This window comes from Oreochromis aureus, linkage group 6 (assembly GCF_013358895.1).
Source record: "Oreochromis aureus strain Israel breed Guangdong linkage group 6, ZZ_aureus, whole genome shotgun sequence".
NCBI classification, from domain to species: Eukaryota; Metazoa; Chordata; class Actinopteri; order Cichliformes; family Cichlidae; genus Oreochromis; species Oreochromis aureus.
The window spans coordinates 31,805,155-31,822,963 of NC_052947.1; the positions used below are offsets into that span (position 1 = coordinate 31,805,155).

At 39.7% G+C, this 17,809-nt stretch overlaps 1 protein-coding gene across 3 annotated transcripts; it reads left to right on the forward strand.

Annotated features, from left to right (window-relative positions):
* Positions 1 to 15,994, forward strand: b3gntl1 (UDP-GlcNAc:betaGal beta-1,3-N-acetylglucosaminyltransferase-like 1). Of its 3 annotated transcripts, XM_031744388.2 has the most exons (12): positions 1 to 421; positions 1,283 to 1,399; positions 1,494 to 1,593; positions 2,775 to 2,839; positions 3,634 to 3,699; positions 4,545 to 4,640; positions 7,980 to 8,075; positions 10,872 to 10,996; positions 13,239 to 13,374; positions 13,497 to 13,565; positions 13,686 to 13,760; positions 15,294 to 15,994. In XM_031744388.2, exons 1-12 carry the CDS (start codon positions 287 to 289, stop codon positions 15,372 to 15,374), a joined length of 1,161 nt encoding a protein of 386 aa, XP_031600248.2. In that variant the 5' UTR covers positions 1 to 286; the 3' UTR covers positions 15,375 to 15,994. The 3 variants fall into 3 exon arrangements, with proteins under 3 accessions (XP_031600248.2, XP_039469625.1, XP_031600249.1); XM_039613691.1 differs by lacking the exon at positions 13,239 to 13,374; XM_031744389.2 differs by lacking the exons at positions 1 to 421; positions 1,283 to 1,399; positions 2,775 to 2,839.
* The last annotated feature ends 1,815 nt before the right edge of the window (positions 15,995 to 17,809 follow it).

The following is a 17,809-nucleotide window of genomic DNA, read 5'->3' on the forward strand; positions in this document are numbered from 1 at the left end:
TAAACTGCTAGCAACACTGTGGGTTTGAGCTACATCTGTAGGATAAATTGTCACGATGTCCGCTGTCAAAATTCACAGGACACCTTTTAGGTGATGTTTGTAGTAGAAATGGGTCCACTTCATGTTGAGAAGTGTCCTAAAATGGCTTTGCTTTAATCCACGTGGATTCCGCGTGTCTGCCTGCCTTTCTGTCCATGTACACACATTATTATTTGCAGCCATTTCTTATAGCTTATATTCGATACCCTCAAGTTAGCGGTCGCTTGGCTGCTTTTTTGTTGGCCCCATGAGTAATAGTGAGGACAGAGGGCAGCAGGTCAGGGAGTCAGAGGTCGACATGAACCCGCCGAAGCGGCTCCGCACCACGGAAACGCTGACAGGAGGCAAAGATCAGGAGGAGGAGAAGAGCACTGTGGATGTGGTGGGTGATGATGACTCAATTTAATGTCGATACTGACATTAAAGAGAGTAAAAGTTATAAAAAGTAATATGGCCAGTATTACCACCCTAAATAGTTTGTTTACGAAGCATACAGGCTTATCCTCGTCTCTATTTTGGTGTTGTGGCATTTACACACGGTTTCAAATTGTTAAGAGCAAACTAATAGAGCAGCAGGCTTGACTTCTAGAGATACAGGGCTTGTGTAAACCATTACAGATACTAATAATGAAAGTGTCATCTGTTGAGCCACACCAGTCAGCCAACATCAACGGCTTCCAATTCAGCACAGGGCACTTAATGACAAGATGGAAAAAACAAAACAAAACTGTTCCATTAAAAATGAAAAAGTCCCTGAATTATTGCCCCAGTTTCTTACCCGATGAAGGACTGACATGAAGTCTATAAAACAAGCCTGACTGATGGAGATCCCACACCAGAAATCCAGAACCCACTGCTAAATTATCAGCACCAAGTACCACTGGATACCCCCACATGTCCCAAGTCTATACCTTAGTTGTGTCACTTATTTTGGCAGCTGTAACAGGTTCAGTACAATATTAGACAGCTACTTGATTGGTCTGAACCAAGTTGTGCCTAATATACTGGAAATGTTGTACATATAGACACTGGCAATTTCAACTTACTATGTAGGAGTTTGACTTTTGTTATTTCCATGCCCTTTTGATTTAAGAAGTGCTACAGTTGCAATTTTACTCATTTTCAAGATCACTTCCCTCCTGCACTTCCAGTTTATACCATCCTGCTTGATTGTTGTTTTTGTGGTTGCCAAAGCAGCAGTTGAACTGAGTGTAAACTTTCTATTTGTGTCTTCTTTGCTCAGAGTATTGTCATGCCAGTGTATAATGCATCATGCTGGCTGGATGATTGTCTGCAGGCCATATTGGTCCAAGACTTCACTGGATCCATGGAGCTGTCGGTGTTTGACGACGCAAGCACCGTAGGTTTTGTAGGCATATTTACACGAGTGAAAGAATAAATTGTCTCATAGTTTGAGACATCACTTAACTCTTATGCATGTGTGTGTCTTTTAGGATGACTCGAAAAAAGTGGTGGAAGGTTGGAGGGAGAGGCTAGAGGCAAAGGGCATCTCAGTGGTGATCTCTGGTCACAACTCTGAACAACCTAAAGGAGGTCAGTAACTTTTGGGATATGATCAGCAGTCAGTCCACGCTCCCAATCAAATTATGTGACCTTTATTTTGTATTTGAACGTGAAGGCCTTAATGCTAGTGGATACTCATAATTCCCGTAACATCTTCCCAGTAGTTCCTATCACCATTTGTGGCAGCTAACGATATCAAATGAAAGCCATTGTTACGTTCCCCAGAATAAACTATGTTTCAGGTGAGTACTGACAAGTTTCTGGGGAGAAATGGAAAGTATGTAGAAGAAGGGGGATTTACTTACATGTAAAATCGATTTATATGAACATGGTCGACATAAAAACCAGCCATGCAGCAGCCCTTATACTGAAACAACCAAAAACAAAGGCAAAAGTTCAACCAAACACAATCTCTCCAAAGAACAGTGAAAGCTACTGAGCTCATTAACAAGAAGGCAGCGTGAATGCTGCCAAATTGGCCTACTGGCAGTAAATGAGCCATTTCTAACAGTCTTTATACTCTGAGCCCAGCTGATCAGTAGTGGGATCAGCTGCACTGAATCTGCACATTCACCATTTCATGAGGGTTACTGGGTTGAACAAAATGTTTCATTGAAATGGTGTCCAACAGGCTTTAAAGTACTTTTACTTTGTTTGGTGACTGTCAGAAGCGTTACACAGTTAGTAGCGAGGTGTGTATACAGCCCATTGTATTAAAACAAGCAGTGCAGACAATAAGTCAGTTTCCATTGGTGCAACAGCACCAATTTAAGATCTGGTCCTTAAATTCTTCCACTCTGTGATGAGTGTTGGAGTTATTCTTGTGAATGCTCAATTAAGGAGAAGTGCAGAAATACAGTGCAAACTTTTTTTTTTCTGTGACTGAAACAGGAACTGGTACTCTGCAGCAATTTATACTGATTTCAGATGGATGTGTTAAGTTCATGTCTCTTACCTATTTCTAGAATGTGCATCATAACGTATTGCAACACATTTCAATGGGCTACAATCTGCAGTACATTTTAAAGCCCTCAAGCTAGCAGAAATATAATAAATGAGCCTTTACTTAAGCGCTTACACACCGGCAGCACTTTTTCACGTTGTCGGATTTGATGGTTGATTAAGAATCCAAGCACACATTTAACTGTCTCATAAAGACATATTTAAAACCGTAAGAACAGATAAGCATGAAATGTTCTTTTGTCTTTCAGTGGGATATGCAAAGAATAAGGCCATATGTCAGAGTCGTGGACAATACTTGTGCTTTCAGGATGCGGTGGGTGTGACTAAGCGTGCTTCATATCTTTCATAACACATACAATAGTGTGTCCAAAATAATGAAATCATATCGGGGTGTTCAGTTATCCAGAAAATACATGCAAACACAGATCTCAGCAGTCGAGTTACCGACTGATGGGCTAAATGAGCTGCGAACATGAAAGAGAAATTCAAGTTGGATGAGAATAGCTCTGTTTTTGACACAGTGCTTTGTAGCTGCTTATCTGAAACACTCATCTGACACAGCCAAAAATGAAAGCTCCAAACATCTGACAATCTTCGAACCTCTGATCGCCTCTGGCTATATTTGCTCTTATCTTTCTGAGTCGCATCATATCAACTCAGCTGTTTTCTGCTAACTTTTCACAGAAAACACCCAGTGCCTATAAGATTGCTTTATCTGAAAGCAGTCAGCTCCTTATGTTTATTCTCATGACTCTTTTTCTGGTATTGCTGATATACTGATATATTTTACCCTCTTAAACTTTAAATTTAGCCTTTATCTCAACCACGCTATGAAGATAAACTCTTGTTCTGTGTACATCACGTTTTTTCCCTATTTTCTATCTATCATTGCAGTTAGACAGTCCCCTCCAAGATTATAAAAAATCATTTTTTATGTTAAAATGCTATAATTGTAAAAACTAACAATAGAAAATCCAACCTAAACCATTTTGACCAAGCTCTAATATAGTTCATTAAGTGCAAATGAAAAAGGATTGTGTGTATTGTGCATTTGTTGTCACATGTTATTGGCATAAACATTTAAAATGATTATTTTCTTAACTTTAGGATGACATTATGTTGCCCCAAAGAATTCGTCTGCAGTATGATGCGTCCGTCTTGCACAAAAACTCTGTAAGTTCTCTCTTAAGCTTTTGCTTAATCACTTCCTTCCCTGTCTTTTCTTCTCACTTCTCTTCCTCCTCCTCTCTACCTTTCCCTCTGACAATCGCACTGTTAAAATGAAAACAACAACAACCCCAAAAAAAAAGATATTGATGTGAGAGTGAGCATGTGCATGCGTGTGCATGCTGCTGTACAGTTGGCATGTAGAACAGACTGAGTATCTGGTGTTGATGCTTTCTTTGACCCAGCAGGTCAGGGGTTATAGGTCATGTGTGTGTGGAAAATAAGGGCGACAGCATGGAGACAGCAGGCTTGCTGTCCTCCATAAACAACCTGCCTGGTTTGTTCCAACTGTAATTTTTTTATAGTTGTAGGCAAAAAAATGGGACCCGTATTTTGTTTTTCAGTTTTCTATAACCTCTCTCTTTATGTAAGACCTCCTCTGATTCTGATGTAATTCTTTCTTTACTTTTTTTGCTTGAATATGTCTCAAAGGAAACACGATATGAGGCAGTAGTTTGCATTATTTGGGTGAACTGTATTAGAACTTTTCGATGAATTATTAGTTATTCTGCCAATAATATCTTAGTTTTTTATTATGTGAAATAAAAAAATATGTTAAAAAATTCTATTAAACTTCAAAATCAAGTTAATATTTCAAACTCAGCCTTTAGTCTGAGGGTAATTACTCAAATCGTTGGAAATTTGTGCAGCTCGATTTACAAAAAAAACAAACACAGAAGCTCTTTCTGATACAGAATTTTGTCTAAAATGACTGAAAATGTTTTGGGTGGTTCTTGGAGTGAAAATATTTATTTTACTCACAAAGTTGGTAATGTGTGTTTCCATGATAGCTGATTGGCTGCAGAGTCCAGCGGGTACCAGAGGGATCTACAGAGCGTTACACTCGCTGGATCAACACACTCAGTCAGGACCAGCTCATCACACAGGTAAATGAATGCAGCTTAGCGGAGCATGTTTTGATTGTCGACAAATGTGTGTTTTCGGGTGCATATGTGAATGTGTGAGGTCACGTGACAGGCAGCTACTAGGTCAGTTTGAAACAGGATACATACCTGCTGTACGCAGTTTCCACGGAAATGTGTTTGTGGAGTGGAGAGAGGACGCTGCATCACTCCTGACCTCTCTGTCTATCACAATCCCAGCAGAGGAAACAGGCCCCAGTGCCAGCTGTCTGCTGAGGGCAGCCTGTAGTGGAAGCTGGTAACTGTGGAAAAACCTTTGAGCTTTGTGTAGAAAGCCTTGTGCAGCTACCAAATCATCATACACAAGCACTTTTGTTTTATTATACTGTAAAGCTGTCTGAAAAATTGAGTGTATTACTATTACATCATTAAAAAAAATAAGAAAACAGGTAGCTCACTACTCAATAAATCTACATGCTTCAAACTGTTTCTGTGCTCCTTGTTATATTTCATACATTGATGGCATCTGCAGTCATGTCAAGGACTCGTTATACTATGAAGTACTGTGAAAACTAAGTAAACCCTGTTATTCAGTAGCTTATAGAGCCACCTTTTTAAGCAACAACTTGAAGTAATTGGTTTCTGTATGACTTCATCGTTTTCTCACATCATTGTGGAGGAGTTTTGGTCCACTTGTCATTACAGCGTTGCTTCAGTTCATTGAGGTTTGTGGGCATTTGCTTATGCACAGCTCTCTTGAGGTCTTGCCACAGCATTTCAATCAAACTGAGGTTGGGACTTTGACTGCACCATTGCAGCACGTTGGTTCTTCTTTGCTGCTGTGTTTGGGATCATTGTCCTGCTGCATGACCCAGTTTGGGCCAAGCTTTAGCTGTTGGATAGTCTTACATTTAGCTCTAGAATACTTTGGTATACAAAGAGTTTATGGTCTACTCAAGGTGCCTGCGCCATGTGGTTGCAAAACAAGCCCAGATCATCATCCCTCCACCAGCATGCATGTCAGTAGGTATGAGATGCTCTTTTTAGAGGGATATAAGCCAAATAAGCCATGTTTGTTCAGTCTTTTTCTAATTGTCCTATGATGAACTGTAACATATAAGTTGCTGTGTGCTGTGAAAACTTTCTTTTTCACATGACTTTAGGAAATTAATTGGTAAAGAGCTCCATAAAGACATAAAAGGTCATGTTAAAGATTCTTGACCTAAGTGCTGACTACATTAATGGAATTATGATTTCTGTCATAGATGTGAAGCCATAAGGTAACCAGTGAATACACCCTGATAGATGCATAACAGATGCACAAGCTGTTGAACTGGCAGGAGGAACTATGAACTAGTCATGAACCTTACTAATCACTCAAAGCCATGGAAGATAGCACGGTGCATTTGGTCACTTGGCCAGCTTGGCCACGTTTTTGCTGTAATTTATGACTTTATGCTTGTACTCATAATCAAATTGAGTGGGCAAGTTTTGAGAGTTGTGTCCTCTGGTGTTTGCATACAGGCGCTCTAAATGGGCAAAATCAGTGTTGGCTGCATAAAGTAATAGTATTATTTATTCACACTATAAGTATTTAGAAATTTTACTTTTGGAACATTTTTTTAGGATTTCTTTGACGGTGTGAACAAGTGAAAATATTTCCATAAAACTTTGCATTTGAATACTTTACCCATTTTTAAAAAGTTACATTATTCATAAAGTGATAAGAGAACCAGTGATATAAAAGTAAAACCCCTGGAAGTATGTCTGTTTTTGTAAAGATGGAAGTCTGCTGTTTCTGACTTAACAAAACACGCTGTCACTAAGGATACAAGACAACCTGGACTGGCTCACTCTCCCTAACACACACACACAAGGTCTGCATAACTCCTTAGCAGACATTCCAGGATATTTATATGATATTAAGTTTCATGGAGCATGAGAATGAGATCATACATTGATTCTGCAGGCTTAAAAGCCGCTCCTTTTCCTTCCCCTTCTCTTTCTTGACTCTATCTGCCTTTGCTTTTACTTTCTTGACAAAGAAACTGGACTTAAGCGAGTTAAACTTTGAGATTTACATTGAGCACTGCTTCTTTTACTCTAACGTTCATCTGTAGGGCATTAGATATGGTTGTCTAAAATGTTCTCTACCCCTCTGATTACTCACATTCACCCTAATGCTCTCAGTCTTTCCCAGAACTTGGTCTTATTCCTCTTATTCATGCTTTTGGCCACAGCTTACATCTGCAAAATGTTGCAATATTACTACAGAAAGGCAAAGAGATGAACGTAGGCGGACACACACACACACACACACACGTACACATACTCATACGCTCTAGATTCTGTCCAGCTGTTCGACTGCCTGAGTCCAGATGTTTTGCACAATTATTTTCATCTGTGATGCATTTCTGTTACGCAGTAGTATTTCCACTTCAACCATGAACAATTACACAAATACAAATGCATATGCACACAGTGTGTAAGACAGAGTGATGTAGCTGGAGAGGGAAGTAGGACCACCTGAAATGACCTTTAGATTCAATATGCAAAAATATTGCTGTTACAAAATACACACAAAGAGGAGGAACATGCAGGGGTGGGGAACTGAGAGGGGGCTGGGCACTGGTGTAACAAATGAGTTGGGGGGCTGCATCTGTAAAAAGAGAAAGAAATATAGAGGACATAATGCGATCCTGATGTATTAAAAGAGTTTTGCGGTCAGAGAAACGAGGAGAAGCCAAAACAAACTCATTAGTCAAAGAATCATATGCGAGAGGATGGAAATGTGTATCCTTCCCCTGCACACTTCAGGAAGCACACATACTGCTTTAAGAAAGCACATGTGGCTGCACTCTAACCTATTTTGTTTTCAGGAATAGAACTAAACTTCTCCTGAGTGCAGCTTGTTGCTTAAATACTATTGCGAAATTTTTCAGAGCCAGTAACTTCAAAATCCATCCAGTAAAGTTCGCACAATGTGAAATAACAGAAATAGTATAAGAAAATAAAAACATAGTAATTAAATATCTTTATTAACTGAAAGTGGCACAAGAAAAAACGTTTTTTTAAATGTGTTGACGTTGCCTGTGCTCCACCCGGCACCCTGTGAGCTAAAGGTAAAAACGTGTAAAAACAGATGCATTAGATACATTAATTCTTGAATAAAAATGTGCATGAAACCTTTTTCAAATGAATCTCAAGCACAGCAACTCTTAATTTAAGTTGGACAGTGTGTAGCTAATATGACACTGTATACTGTCTCTTTATTAGGTTTTTGAACAGAATATACTCCTACAAATCTGCCACAAACTGAAAATTTATGAGGTTTATGAAATTTTAACTGTTTGTCGGTTTCAGGTGTACACCTCCCATGGGCCCAGTGTTGTCATGCCAACATGGTTCTGCTCACGGGAATGGTATCAGAAAGTTGGGCCGTTTGATGAGGGAGGCAAGGTAAGTGTTCCTATTACTCAAACTGACTCTCTGAGGTGTTCACAAACCCACTTTGTTGCTCTTGTAGACTCACCAAATGTCAGAAATAATAGTGATTGGTCACCTCCACACGCTTAAACAGTCACTTCTTGAATGTGTGAATTTGTTGTGAATGTCAGAAAGAATTACCCAGACGGAAAGGTGTGGAAAGGGAGGAATTTTCAGACCCTGTTCGAACAGCTGATAAGAACATCCTTTAAAGCATTCGACTTCTCACCCTTACTCACATGAGCTGTTTTCACACATGAAAACTAGGAAATTCTGTGAAAATCCAACTGAAACCTTGCCTGAAATTTTCCTTTCTCACATCTAGCACACTGCTGAAAAATAATTTTGAAATGTTCTCACTACCAAAAATACATTTGATATCTGATATACAGTGGCTTGCAAAAGTATTCGGCCCCCTTGAACTTTTCCACATTTTGTCACATTACAGCCACAAACATAAATCAATTTTATTGGAATTCCAGGTGAAAGACCAATACAAAGTGGTGTACACGTGAGAAGTGGAACGAAAATCATACATGATTCCAAACATTTTTACAAATAAATAACTGCAAAAGTGGGGTGTGCGTAATTATTCAGCCCCTGAGTCAATACTTTGTAGAACCACCTTTTGCTGCAATTACAGCTGCCAGTCTTTTAGGGTATGTCTCTACCAGCTTTGCACATCTACAGACTGAAATTCTTGCCCATTCTTCTTTGCAAAACAGCTCCACAACTGCCCTGTGATGGCCTCAGAGGTTGTCTCAGAGAATATTGGGAGCAACAACACCATGAAGTCCAAAGAACACACCAGACAGGTCAGGGATAAAGTTACTGAGAAATTTAAAGCAGGCTTAGGCTACAAAAGATTTCCCAAGCCTTGAACATCCCACAGAGCACTGTTCAAGCGATCATTCAGAAATGGAAGGAGTATGGCACAACTGTAAACCTACCAAGACAAGGCCGTCCACCTAAACTCACAGGCCGAACAAGGAGAGCGCTGATCAGAAATGCAGCCAAGAGGCCCATGGTGACTCTGGACGAGCTGCAGAGATCTACAGCTCAGGTGGGGAATCTGTCCATAGGACAACTATTAGTCGTGCACTGCACAAAGTCGGCCTTTATGGAAGAGTGGCAAGAAGAAAGCCATTGTTAACAGAAAACCATAAGAAGTCCCGTTTGCAGTTTGCCACAAGCCATGTGGGGACACAGCAAACATGTGGAAGAAGGTGCTCTGGTCAGATGAGACCAAAATGGAAATTTTTGGCCAAAATGCAAAACACTATGTGTGGCGGAAAACTAACACTGCACATCACTCTGAACACACCATCCCCACTGTCAAATATGGTGGTGGCAGCATCATGCTCTGGGGTGCTTCTCTTCAGCAGGGACAGGGAAGCTGGTCAGAGTTGATGGGAAGATGGATGGAGCCAAATACAGGGCAATCTTGGAACAAAACCTCTTGGAGTCTGCAAAGACTTGAGACTGGGGCGGAGGTTCACCTTCCAGCAGGACAACGACCCTAAACATAAAGCCAGGGCAACAATGGAATGGTTTAAAACAAAACATATCCATGTGTTAGAATGGCCCAGTCAAAGTCCAGATCTAAATCCAATCGAGAATCTGTGGCAAGATCTAAAAACTGCTGTTCACAAACACTGTCCATCTAATCTGACTGAGCTGGAGCTGTTCTGCAAAGAAGAATGGGCAAGGATTTCAGTCTCTAGATGTGCAAAGCTGGTAGAGACATACCCTAAAAGACTGGCAGCTGTAATTGCAGCAAAAGGTGGTTCTACAAAGTATTGACTCAGGGGCTGAATAATTACGCACACCCCACTTTTCAGTTATTTATTTGTAAAAATGTTTGGAATCATGTATGATTTTCTTTCTCACGCACACCACTTTGTATTGGTCTTTCACGTGGAATTCCAATAAAATTGATTCATGTTTGTGGCTGTAATGTGATAAAATGTGGAAAAGTTCAAGGGGGCCGAATACTTTTGCAAGCCACTGCATAAGCCTAAATCCAAGAAAGCTGGGACGCTGTGGAAAATGCTAATAAAAACAGAAGGTAATGATTTGCAAATCCTGTAAATCCACATTTTATTCATTATAGAACACTTAAAATATATCAAGTCATTTTACTGTTCCATGAAAATGTGAGCACAGCAACACAAAAAGTTAGGACAAGGTTTACGAAATGCTTGAAAAGTAAGTGTTGCTAAAAATCATGAAACTACAAACAGGACAGACAACACCCAGGACTGTTAACCAGCTGGAGTCCTATATCAGATAAGAGTGCAACACGTTAATCTCCCAAACTTCCAGCAGCGGGTCTACTCCTTATTTGTGGACTGTTGTTAAGAAGAAATGAACCCTTAATGTTAGCATTTAAATGTTGCTATATTGGATTTTTGGAATCAGAATTTACAATATTTAGACTAGAAGGTAGTGTGCCAAGTTATCAGCTAGCACTTCCAACCTGGACTAGCAAATTGCATCTATACGCTGTATGGTTGGGATACACAGACATGCATAAACAGACTAATGAAACAATTTTACTCACCAAAGCTCAAACACAGAGTTCTCAGATGGTCTTTATTTAGCCACATACCAAGTCATCTTATTTGACAGACAATTCAGTTTAAAAAGCACCAAATACTCAAGAGGTTCAGTTCAGTGACTCAGATTAGTGGAGGTAAGGCCTAGCTGCAGCTCTCTGTGTTTGGGCATGTGTCATATCATACCGTAATTCTTCTTCTCTGTCTCCAGGGAGTCCCAGAGGATCTTCTCTTTTTTTACCAGAGTCTTCGTCACGGAGGGGGTCTGTGCCGGGTTGACCAGTGCCTCCTGATATATCGTTATCATGAGAAAGCAGCCACTCACTCCGTAACTGAGTCAGTCCAACCATCGTTCCTCTTCAGCTGCATTCACACACACATACTTGGACATGGTGTTGATCCTCCACCTACTCACAGCTGCCCACTGGCATCCCAGATTTTCTCAGAGCTCAGTCCTCTTACACACTGATATGCGCACACACACATACACAGACACATGTTTTAGTAAGCTTGAGATTTTCAGGCTGTGTTTGTGGAATTTCAGTCACTTTCCCAGCGTATGAATCAGGAATTTCTATGCGTTTTCTTCTCTCTGTGGAATGTTCAGTATCTGTCCAGTGGTGCTGGGAGGGAATCGGATCTTGTTGTGAACCGAAATGTTTGACATATTGCATAGCGTTTTGTGTGTGCACGTGGACGCGTGTGTGTGGGTGCGCACGTGTGCGTTCCTGCTGTTGCCTGTGCATCAGCATGCAGTCTCTGCAGGTGTGTGGGTCTGCCTCTAAATCTAAAACACACCAAAGAAAAAGGTCTTTCCTGCCTTCTCTCCACTCACACCGCCTAACCTTTCATCCCTTCTTTCCTGTTATCCCATCTTCCTTCCCTCTTTCCTTCCTTTCTCCCTTGCGTCTAAGTGCTCGTATATCTGCCCGTGTTGACGCACTCCTTCACCAATCATCCTCCTCTGTCTTCATCTATCATCTATTTTTGGAGATCTATTTCAAGCTAGACTGCCTTCCACTCTCCCCTACTTCTTATTACCCCTTCCCATGTACTGCCTACTTACTTCCTCTCTTTAGTGAAATGAAACCATTATCTTATTTTTGTCTATTTACATCCATCTTGCTCATGCATGTAATTGTAGATGTGCTAAATGTGAGGTGTGAAGTCTTTTAAAAGATACTGCCAAACAGTAACTGAGTTGGGAGGCTTACTTACACAGAAATGCAGTGTTTGTAAATGAGATGAAAAGGTTTGTGTGTAGTTAATCTCTACCATATTGCTGCCCTGCCTTAGAATCAAAGCCTGTATAGAGAATGCATAATAACCAAGGAATCTGGAGACCACCCGAGCTCCACGATGGTGGTGGAATCGGGTTTGCTTGCCATATGAGGCCCAGTACTTAAAAAAGTAAGAAGTTCACATCAAGAGATGAGAGTGAAGTACTTTCTGAGAATGTCTGCTTGATTTCTCATTATTAGTGTCTTTGTTTTAAAATGTGAGTAGAAGGGAGTTAAGCTTGTAAACATAGACAGATTTAATCTTGAGGGTGTGTGTATGTGTGAGAGAGAGAACCTTGTACACAGTTGTGCAGAGGTTACAGGAAGTCAAGCTAATTTACATACATAAAATTTTCCATCTACTTAAAACAGCAGATCATGACTTAATAAATGTAGTACTTGCTGCTTTGTGGAGGTATGACACCGAAAGGATGGTTTAAATTTGTAGTTTTAGCTTTCATTTGTATTTACTGATAATTTACAATAGAGCACAACTGAGTTAGGCTGTCTCAATCAGACCGGTTGTAAACAAACTGACCAACATTTCATTGACTTCATTCAGCGTAGCTGCTGTTTTTCGATTGGTCATTGCAAGGTCTGTTTTGTACCCTTACACTTGCTCCTTCTTCAATCCCGGAGCTTTTGCAGTTAGTGTAAATGACGACTGCTCAACTTAAATCTAAATCTAATTGAGAAAGTGGATGAAGGGATTCATTTCTGGTGAGATAGGTAGGTGATAAGAGAAGAGAAAAAAAAGTGGTTTTGATGTATTTTGACTACAGCACATGTAACATGTCACCAATGGTAAATATTCTTCCTCAGCCACTTTAAGAAGTTACAGTAGTACAGTTTTTTTTTATAGGAGATGAATTAACTCTTGGAAAGTCAAATACACAACAAACATACTTGTAGAGTCTTTTACTGAAAGCTGTTGTTTAGTCCCTAGCTCATAGCCAAAGAGCCAGCTCATGTCACTAGTAGTGACTCATAAAGTGAAAGTTTGCTCATTTTGACTCAGTAGGTGATACTTGCTCTTTGAGCCCCAGTGTGAAATCCCAAGCACAAGTGGTCAGAATGGGACTTCCAGAGAGAAATCTTAGAAAAACAAAGAAAAAAAACCCTGCAGGTGTTAAACGGGTTCAGAGGTGAGCTTCTCCCAAGACCTTCAGCTTCTTTGAAAGTGTTCAACCTGCTGCCTAAATTCAGCTGCTTTTTTCCCATAATAAATAAAAAGAATCTTAGAGTTGTAACTGTGACAGTCTGATTAATTTAGACTTCTCTGGCCTCTCTGTTCACAGAGAGACTATTTGGAAGCTGCGAGTAGACTTCCTGCAGGAGAGAGTTCTTAGCCAATGGGAGAGCTTCACCATATGGAACGCTGGTAAACAAGGCCGAAAGCTGTACCGATCGCTTAGCCCAGCCAATCAGAAGAAAGTATGTTGCCTTCAGATGGAAATAACCAGCCAAATCAACCTGCTTCCTGTGTCTCAGTAGATACAGATAATGAAAAATGTTGTGAAATGCGTGTTTGAAATTAGTGTCATTCTGTCATTTAGGTCAAAGCTTTCTGTGATGTGGATGAGAACAAGATCCAGAAAGGCTTCTATACATACGAGGAGTCCAAGGTGAGATCATATTTGTTACACTAAACAGGGCTCCAAGATGGCTTTATTCCACTGATTTATTTTTTCTAAAAATATGACCAACTTTTTATAAACGTCTCTCGTGTTCCTGTATTTTTCTAGGAAAGGCCTAAGCCAAAGATTCCAGTTCTGCATTACAAAAACGCCTCTGCCCCTTTCATCATCTGTGTCAAACTGGTGAGCAAAAAACATGTTTGTGTGTTGTATGTTTGCTGTTTCTGACCATCTGTTCCTCAGGTCTGTAATCTATGTTAACAACATAATGATCAAGGGCGTGTGCCCACTACACGACATAACACACACAAACACAGGAGAGGCTGTCAGGAAATGGGTAGAGACAGCAGCCTGATCTTTGATCGCATGATGCTTGTACAAACATTACATGTTTTTGCCACTATTGTGTTTGCATATATCACATATCATGGTTTGCATTTTATGCTCCAGATCTTGGCAGTACACATAGGCTTTACCTACAATGGCATTGTTTTTTTTATTCATTGCTTTTCAGTATGTAATGACATACACATCCATTGTGGCAGTTAAATCACTTAATATCTATTTATCACACAGCCAAATTCAGATTCAAATCTATGGTGACCCACACCCCACCCCACCTCAGGGGTCTACTAATTGCTCAATTATGGGAATTGGGAGAAGTAATCAGAGTCGGAGGAGATGGAGACCTGGACCCAATCATGCTCTCTTTTGCTCTCTATGACATCCACATAAACAAACACCTGGACTCAATCACACTGGGTTTACACCCAGGTGTCAAATATTTATTATCAGCAAATATATTGATTTCAACCTTTCTCAAAGACTCTGGTTCAACCTAAATTCCTTTAGTTTAGTCAAACATTTATTGTTGTATTACTTTTGGCTTAAAGCCGAGGGAGTCTGTCATGTTTTTCTATCATCGGGCAAATTCCATAAGAACCTTTTAGCATTTTGTAATTCAAGTAGCCTCAAAAACAAGACTTCTGCAACTCCTCTTGGATCTGTTCAGGATTTTGAAAATTTGGCCCTTGACAGGAGAGTTTGGAATTCACAAGAGACGGGATGTTCCAACAAACTGTTGTTCAAATCAGGCATTCCTTCATATAAAGGAATGCCTGATTGAGTGGCAGAAAATCCTGCAGGAAAATTAGATATTCCAACATTAGCAACAGCTGCCTGCACTGGAAAACAAAAGAAAAAAGGGGGCAAATTTATCAAAACCAGAGTGTCAAAGATGGTCTGATAAGTTTCTATTGTACGTTTGTATTGTATCAGCCTCAAAATGCACATCGAGCATGTCGTTCTTTTCTTGCATAGTTAGTCTGTTAAGCTTACTTTCAGATGCAATCAAAGGTAACAGCTAGCTATGTAAAAAGCTCGAAGACACAGTGACACAGTTTGTGTTGCACATCAGTAACACAAACTAACATAAACATGTGCATCTACCTGTGCCAATCAGGTGGCAGAAGCTTAAAGACAAAGCTGCAGGAAAAGGTTGTTTTCTCACTATTTATTTCCTTTTCCTTCTTGCTTGTTGCTGCTTTAAGTAAGAAATACCAAGTCAAAATTCTGAAGACCACAAACCCTGATGGCTGATTTCAGCCTTGAAAGAAAATGATGATCTTTGTTACATAAGTTGTGTTGTAGAAATTTTGGCCTGCCATGATGTTTTCGGTTAATGTTCTTTCTCTCATGGCATCTTTTCATTCGTAGGACATGACTGGAGGCGACCTGGAGGAAAATCTAAATTCTTTGCAGCTGAAGGAAGGAATAGATTATTACCACTTCAACTGACTGTTCAGGGAGACGGGGACGACTGGAGGAGGTTTGCAGGTTAACAGGCAGTGGAATGCAGAGGAATACGTCACTTTCACATATATGCAAACTGAGAAGTAGGCAGGTAATAACAGGAAAAGAGTGAACACTGGAAATAAGTGCACATTTAAAAAGATGAGGGTGGGAGAAGGCTGTCGTGTATTTTAAGTCTTAAAATGGGTTAAATGCCATTTTTTGTAGTTTCACTTTGATATATCGGCTAACAAAGTCACAACAGGATATCCCAGCTCTGACTTTTTCTGACCCTCTCCTTAAGCACAGCACAAAGGTTTGTAAGGTTAATTCCACATTTCTTGCTGAGTGATGAGTAAAGGTTGATACCAGGCTATATATATTACATCAAAGAAAATATAAAACCAAGTGAAATGTAACATAACAAAATGTAACATAACAAAATGTAACATAACAAAATGTAACGATAATTACAGCCTAACACCTTTGAGTCTCCTTATCTTTAATACATACAAAAATGTACATAACAGATCAAATGGAAACAAAACAATTTAGTGTCTTACAAAGGTGCACGTTATGTCTCACTTTTTGTACAGATTAAATTAAATAAATATAATTTTTCTGTAGTGTGTGTTTTTTAACCTATGACAGAGTCAGGCCAGCTCTTCCTCAAAGACTGTATATAAAACATGGAAGTGAAGTCAGAGCTTAAGTTCCTTTAACCTGCATTTTTTCTAATAGTCAGCAAAGTGTGACAACTTTGCTTGAAAAAATGAGTTCTGTTATATTGCAAAGTTAAAAAAAGATGCTTTCTCTCTAACACCACAGGATGGTGATAGCTGTGGTTGCAAAAACAGTTGGAGAAAAAGGCTTGACCGTTAGGGTTAGGGTTAACACTTTCCTATTGACTTTATTGCCTCAGCCACTTGTTTTCGATCATATTGAAATAAAATTGTATGTGTTTTGTAAATCTTGGTAATAGTGTTTTTCAGAATAGAGGGTTATCTTTTGTATGAATCCCATTCTATGCTCATTGATTAACAAGTTGTCAGTCATAAGTCATTAGCCAATGAGCTTACGATTTCACATTAAGTCCCGCCTTTCACAGTACATCCCCTTTTTTAAACCCTTTCCAACAATGACGGAAATGTGAGGCCTTAAAACAGAACTTCAGAAACCAACGGGGGACACCGCGGTAGCAACGTTTATACAGTTTGTGGTTTTTGGGGCCATATTTGCTAAACAGGCCAAGGTGTGGTTATTTTATTGGTGATTTACAAAAAACACACTGTTTTCTAAACACTGGTGCACTAAGTTCAATTCAATATCAAGCGCAAAAAATAAGACCTGATTTTCTTCTGAATTAAATAGCTTCGCAATTAGCAGCTACTGACATGTCGTAAACATCACTAAAATAGTTTGGATGCTTGATTTAAATATTCTCCTCCCTATATTTTGCACCTTGAGAAAGGAACTCAGCTGTGATAATACACTAAGCTAAGCTGACTGACTGCTGACACATGTATTTTTTTTTTTAAATTAAAAGTGTGTGTATTTCCCAAAATGTTAAGCTGACACTTTTAAAAGCGAAAAGTAACGATGAACTGAACCACAGTTGAAAGAGGCAGCACAAGGGAAGATATGAAATGATAGAAACAATAACTGAATCACAAATGTGAAGATCTGAAACCACAGATGACTGTTGTATATCATGCAAGAGGACATTGCCAGTGTTCATTACTGAAGGAATAAAATGTTACGGTTTTCTAAGTCTGTGAAGCCAGTTCGATAATTGCCAACCTGTATTCTTGAACTTGTAACTGAAGTTAAAGGGAAGTGCAGTCATGACAGAAAGTACAATTTATAAAGGGTGGGATGTTTTATGACCACATTTCTTAACAATTGTTCCCTGATGCAACTGTGTAAAATCAGATGCACGCACACATCTGCAAAGAATGTGCAAACACAGATTCAACTCACATTTGTTTCTCTTTCCCTGGGTCTCTTATGAAATCTAAAGAACAATAACCTCTTTAAGAGGGCACAATTTTGATACGTAAACACATAAAAAAAACGTTTATGTTACCTCACAGAGTGAGGAGTTTTTCTGCCCAAAGGTAAACAGACCTATCCACACAAAATATCCCCCAATGTTTGCTGGTTTGGCGACGTGGTTTGCATTACTGTAAATTTGGCCACAACAGTTTGAAGGGCAGCGATGGTTAAAAAAACGGTCGTCATCCCTACCAAAGTTTTATTTTCGCTACCTTTGTTATCATAGGCACAAAGTGACACATAATCACTCCACCACATTAGTAGGTAGGATTGGATTTAGTGTTGGATAAATAGCAGGAATGAGTCAGGTTTGAGGTGAAAGCCCCTTGCCTCTGCCACCCACACCGCACAGTGCTTTGTTTGGGCAGAGAAAAAAAGAATCACAT

Coding starts and splice junctions, on each gene's coding strand:
- b3gntl1 (XM_031744388.2), top strand. CDS start 287: ATGAGTAATAGTGAGGACAGAGGGCAGCAGGTCAGGGAGTCAGAGGTC. Junction 3,700..4,544: donor CCGTCTTGCACAAAAACTCT/GTAAGTTCTCTC, acceptor TTTCCATGATAG/CTGATTGGCTGCAGAGTCCA. Junction 10,997..13,238: donor GCCACTCACTCCGTAACTGA/GTCAGTCCAACC, acceptor CTCTGTTCACAG/AGAGACTATTTGGAAGCTGC.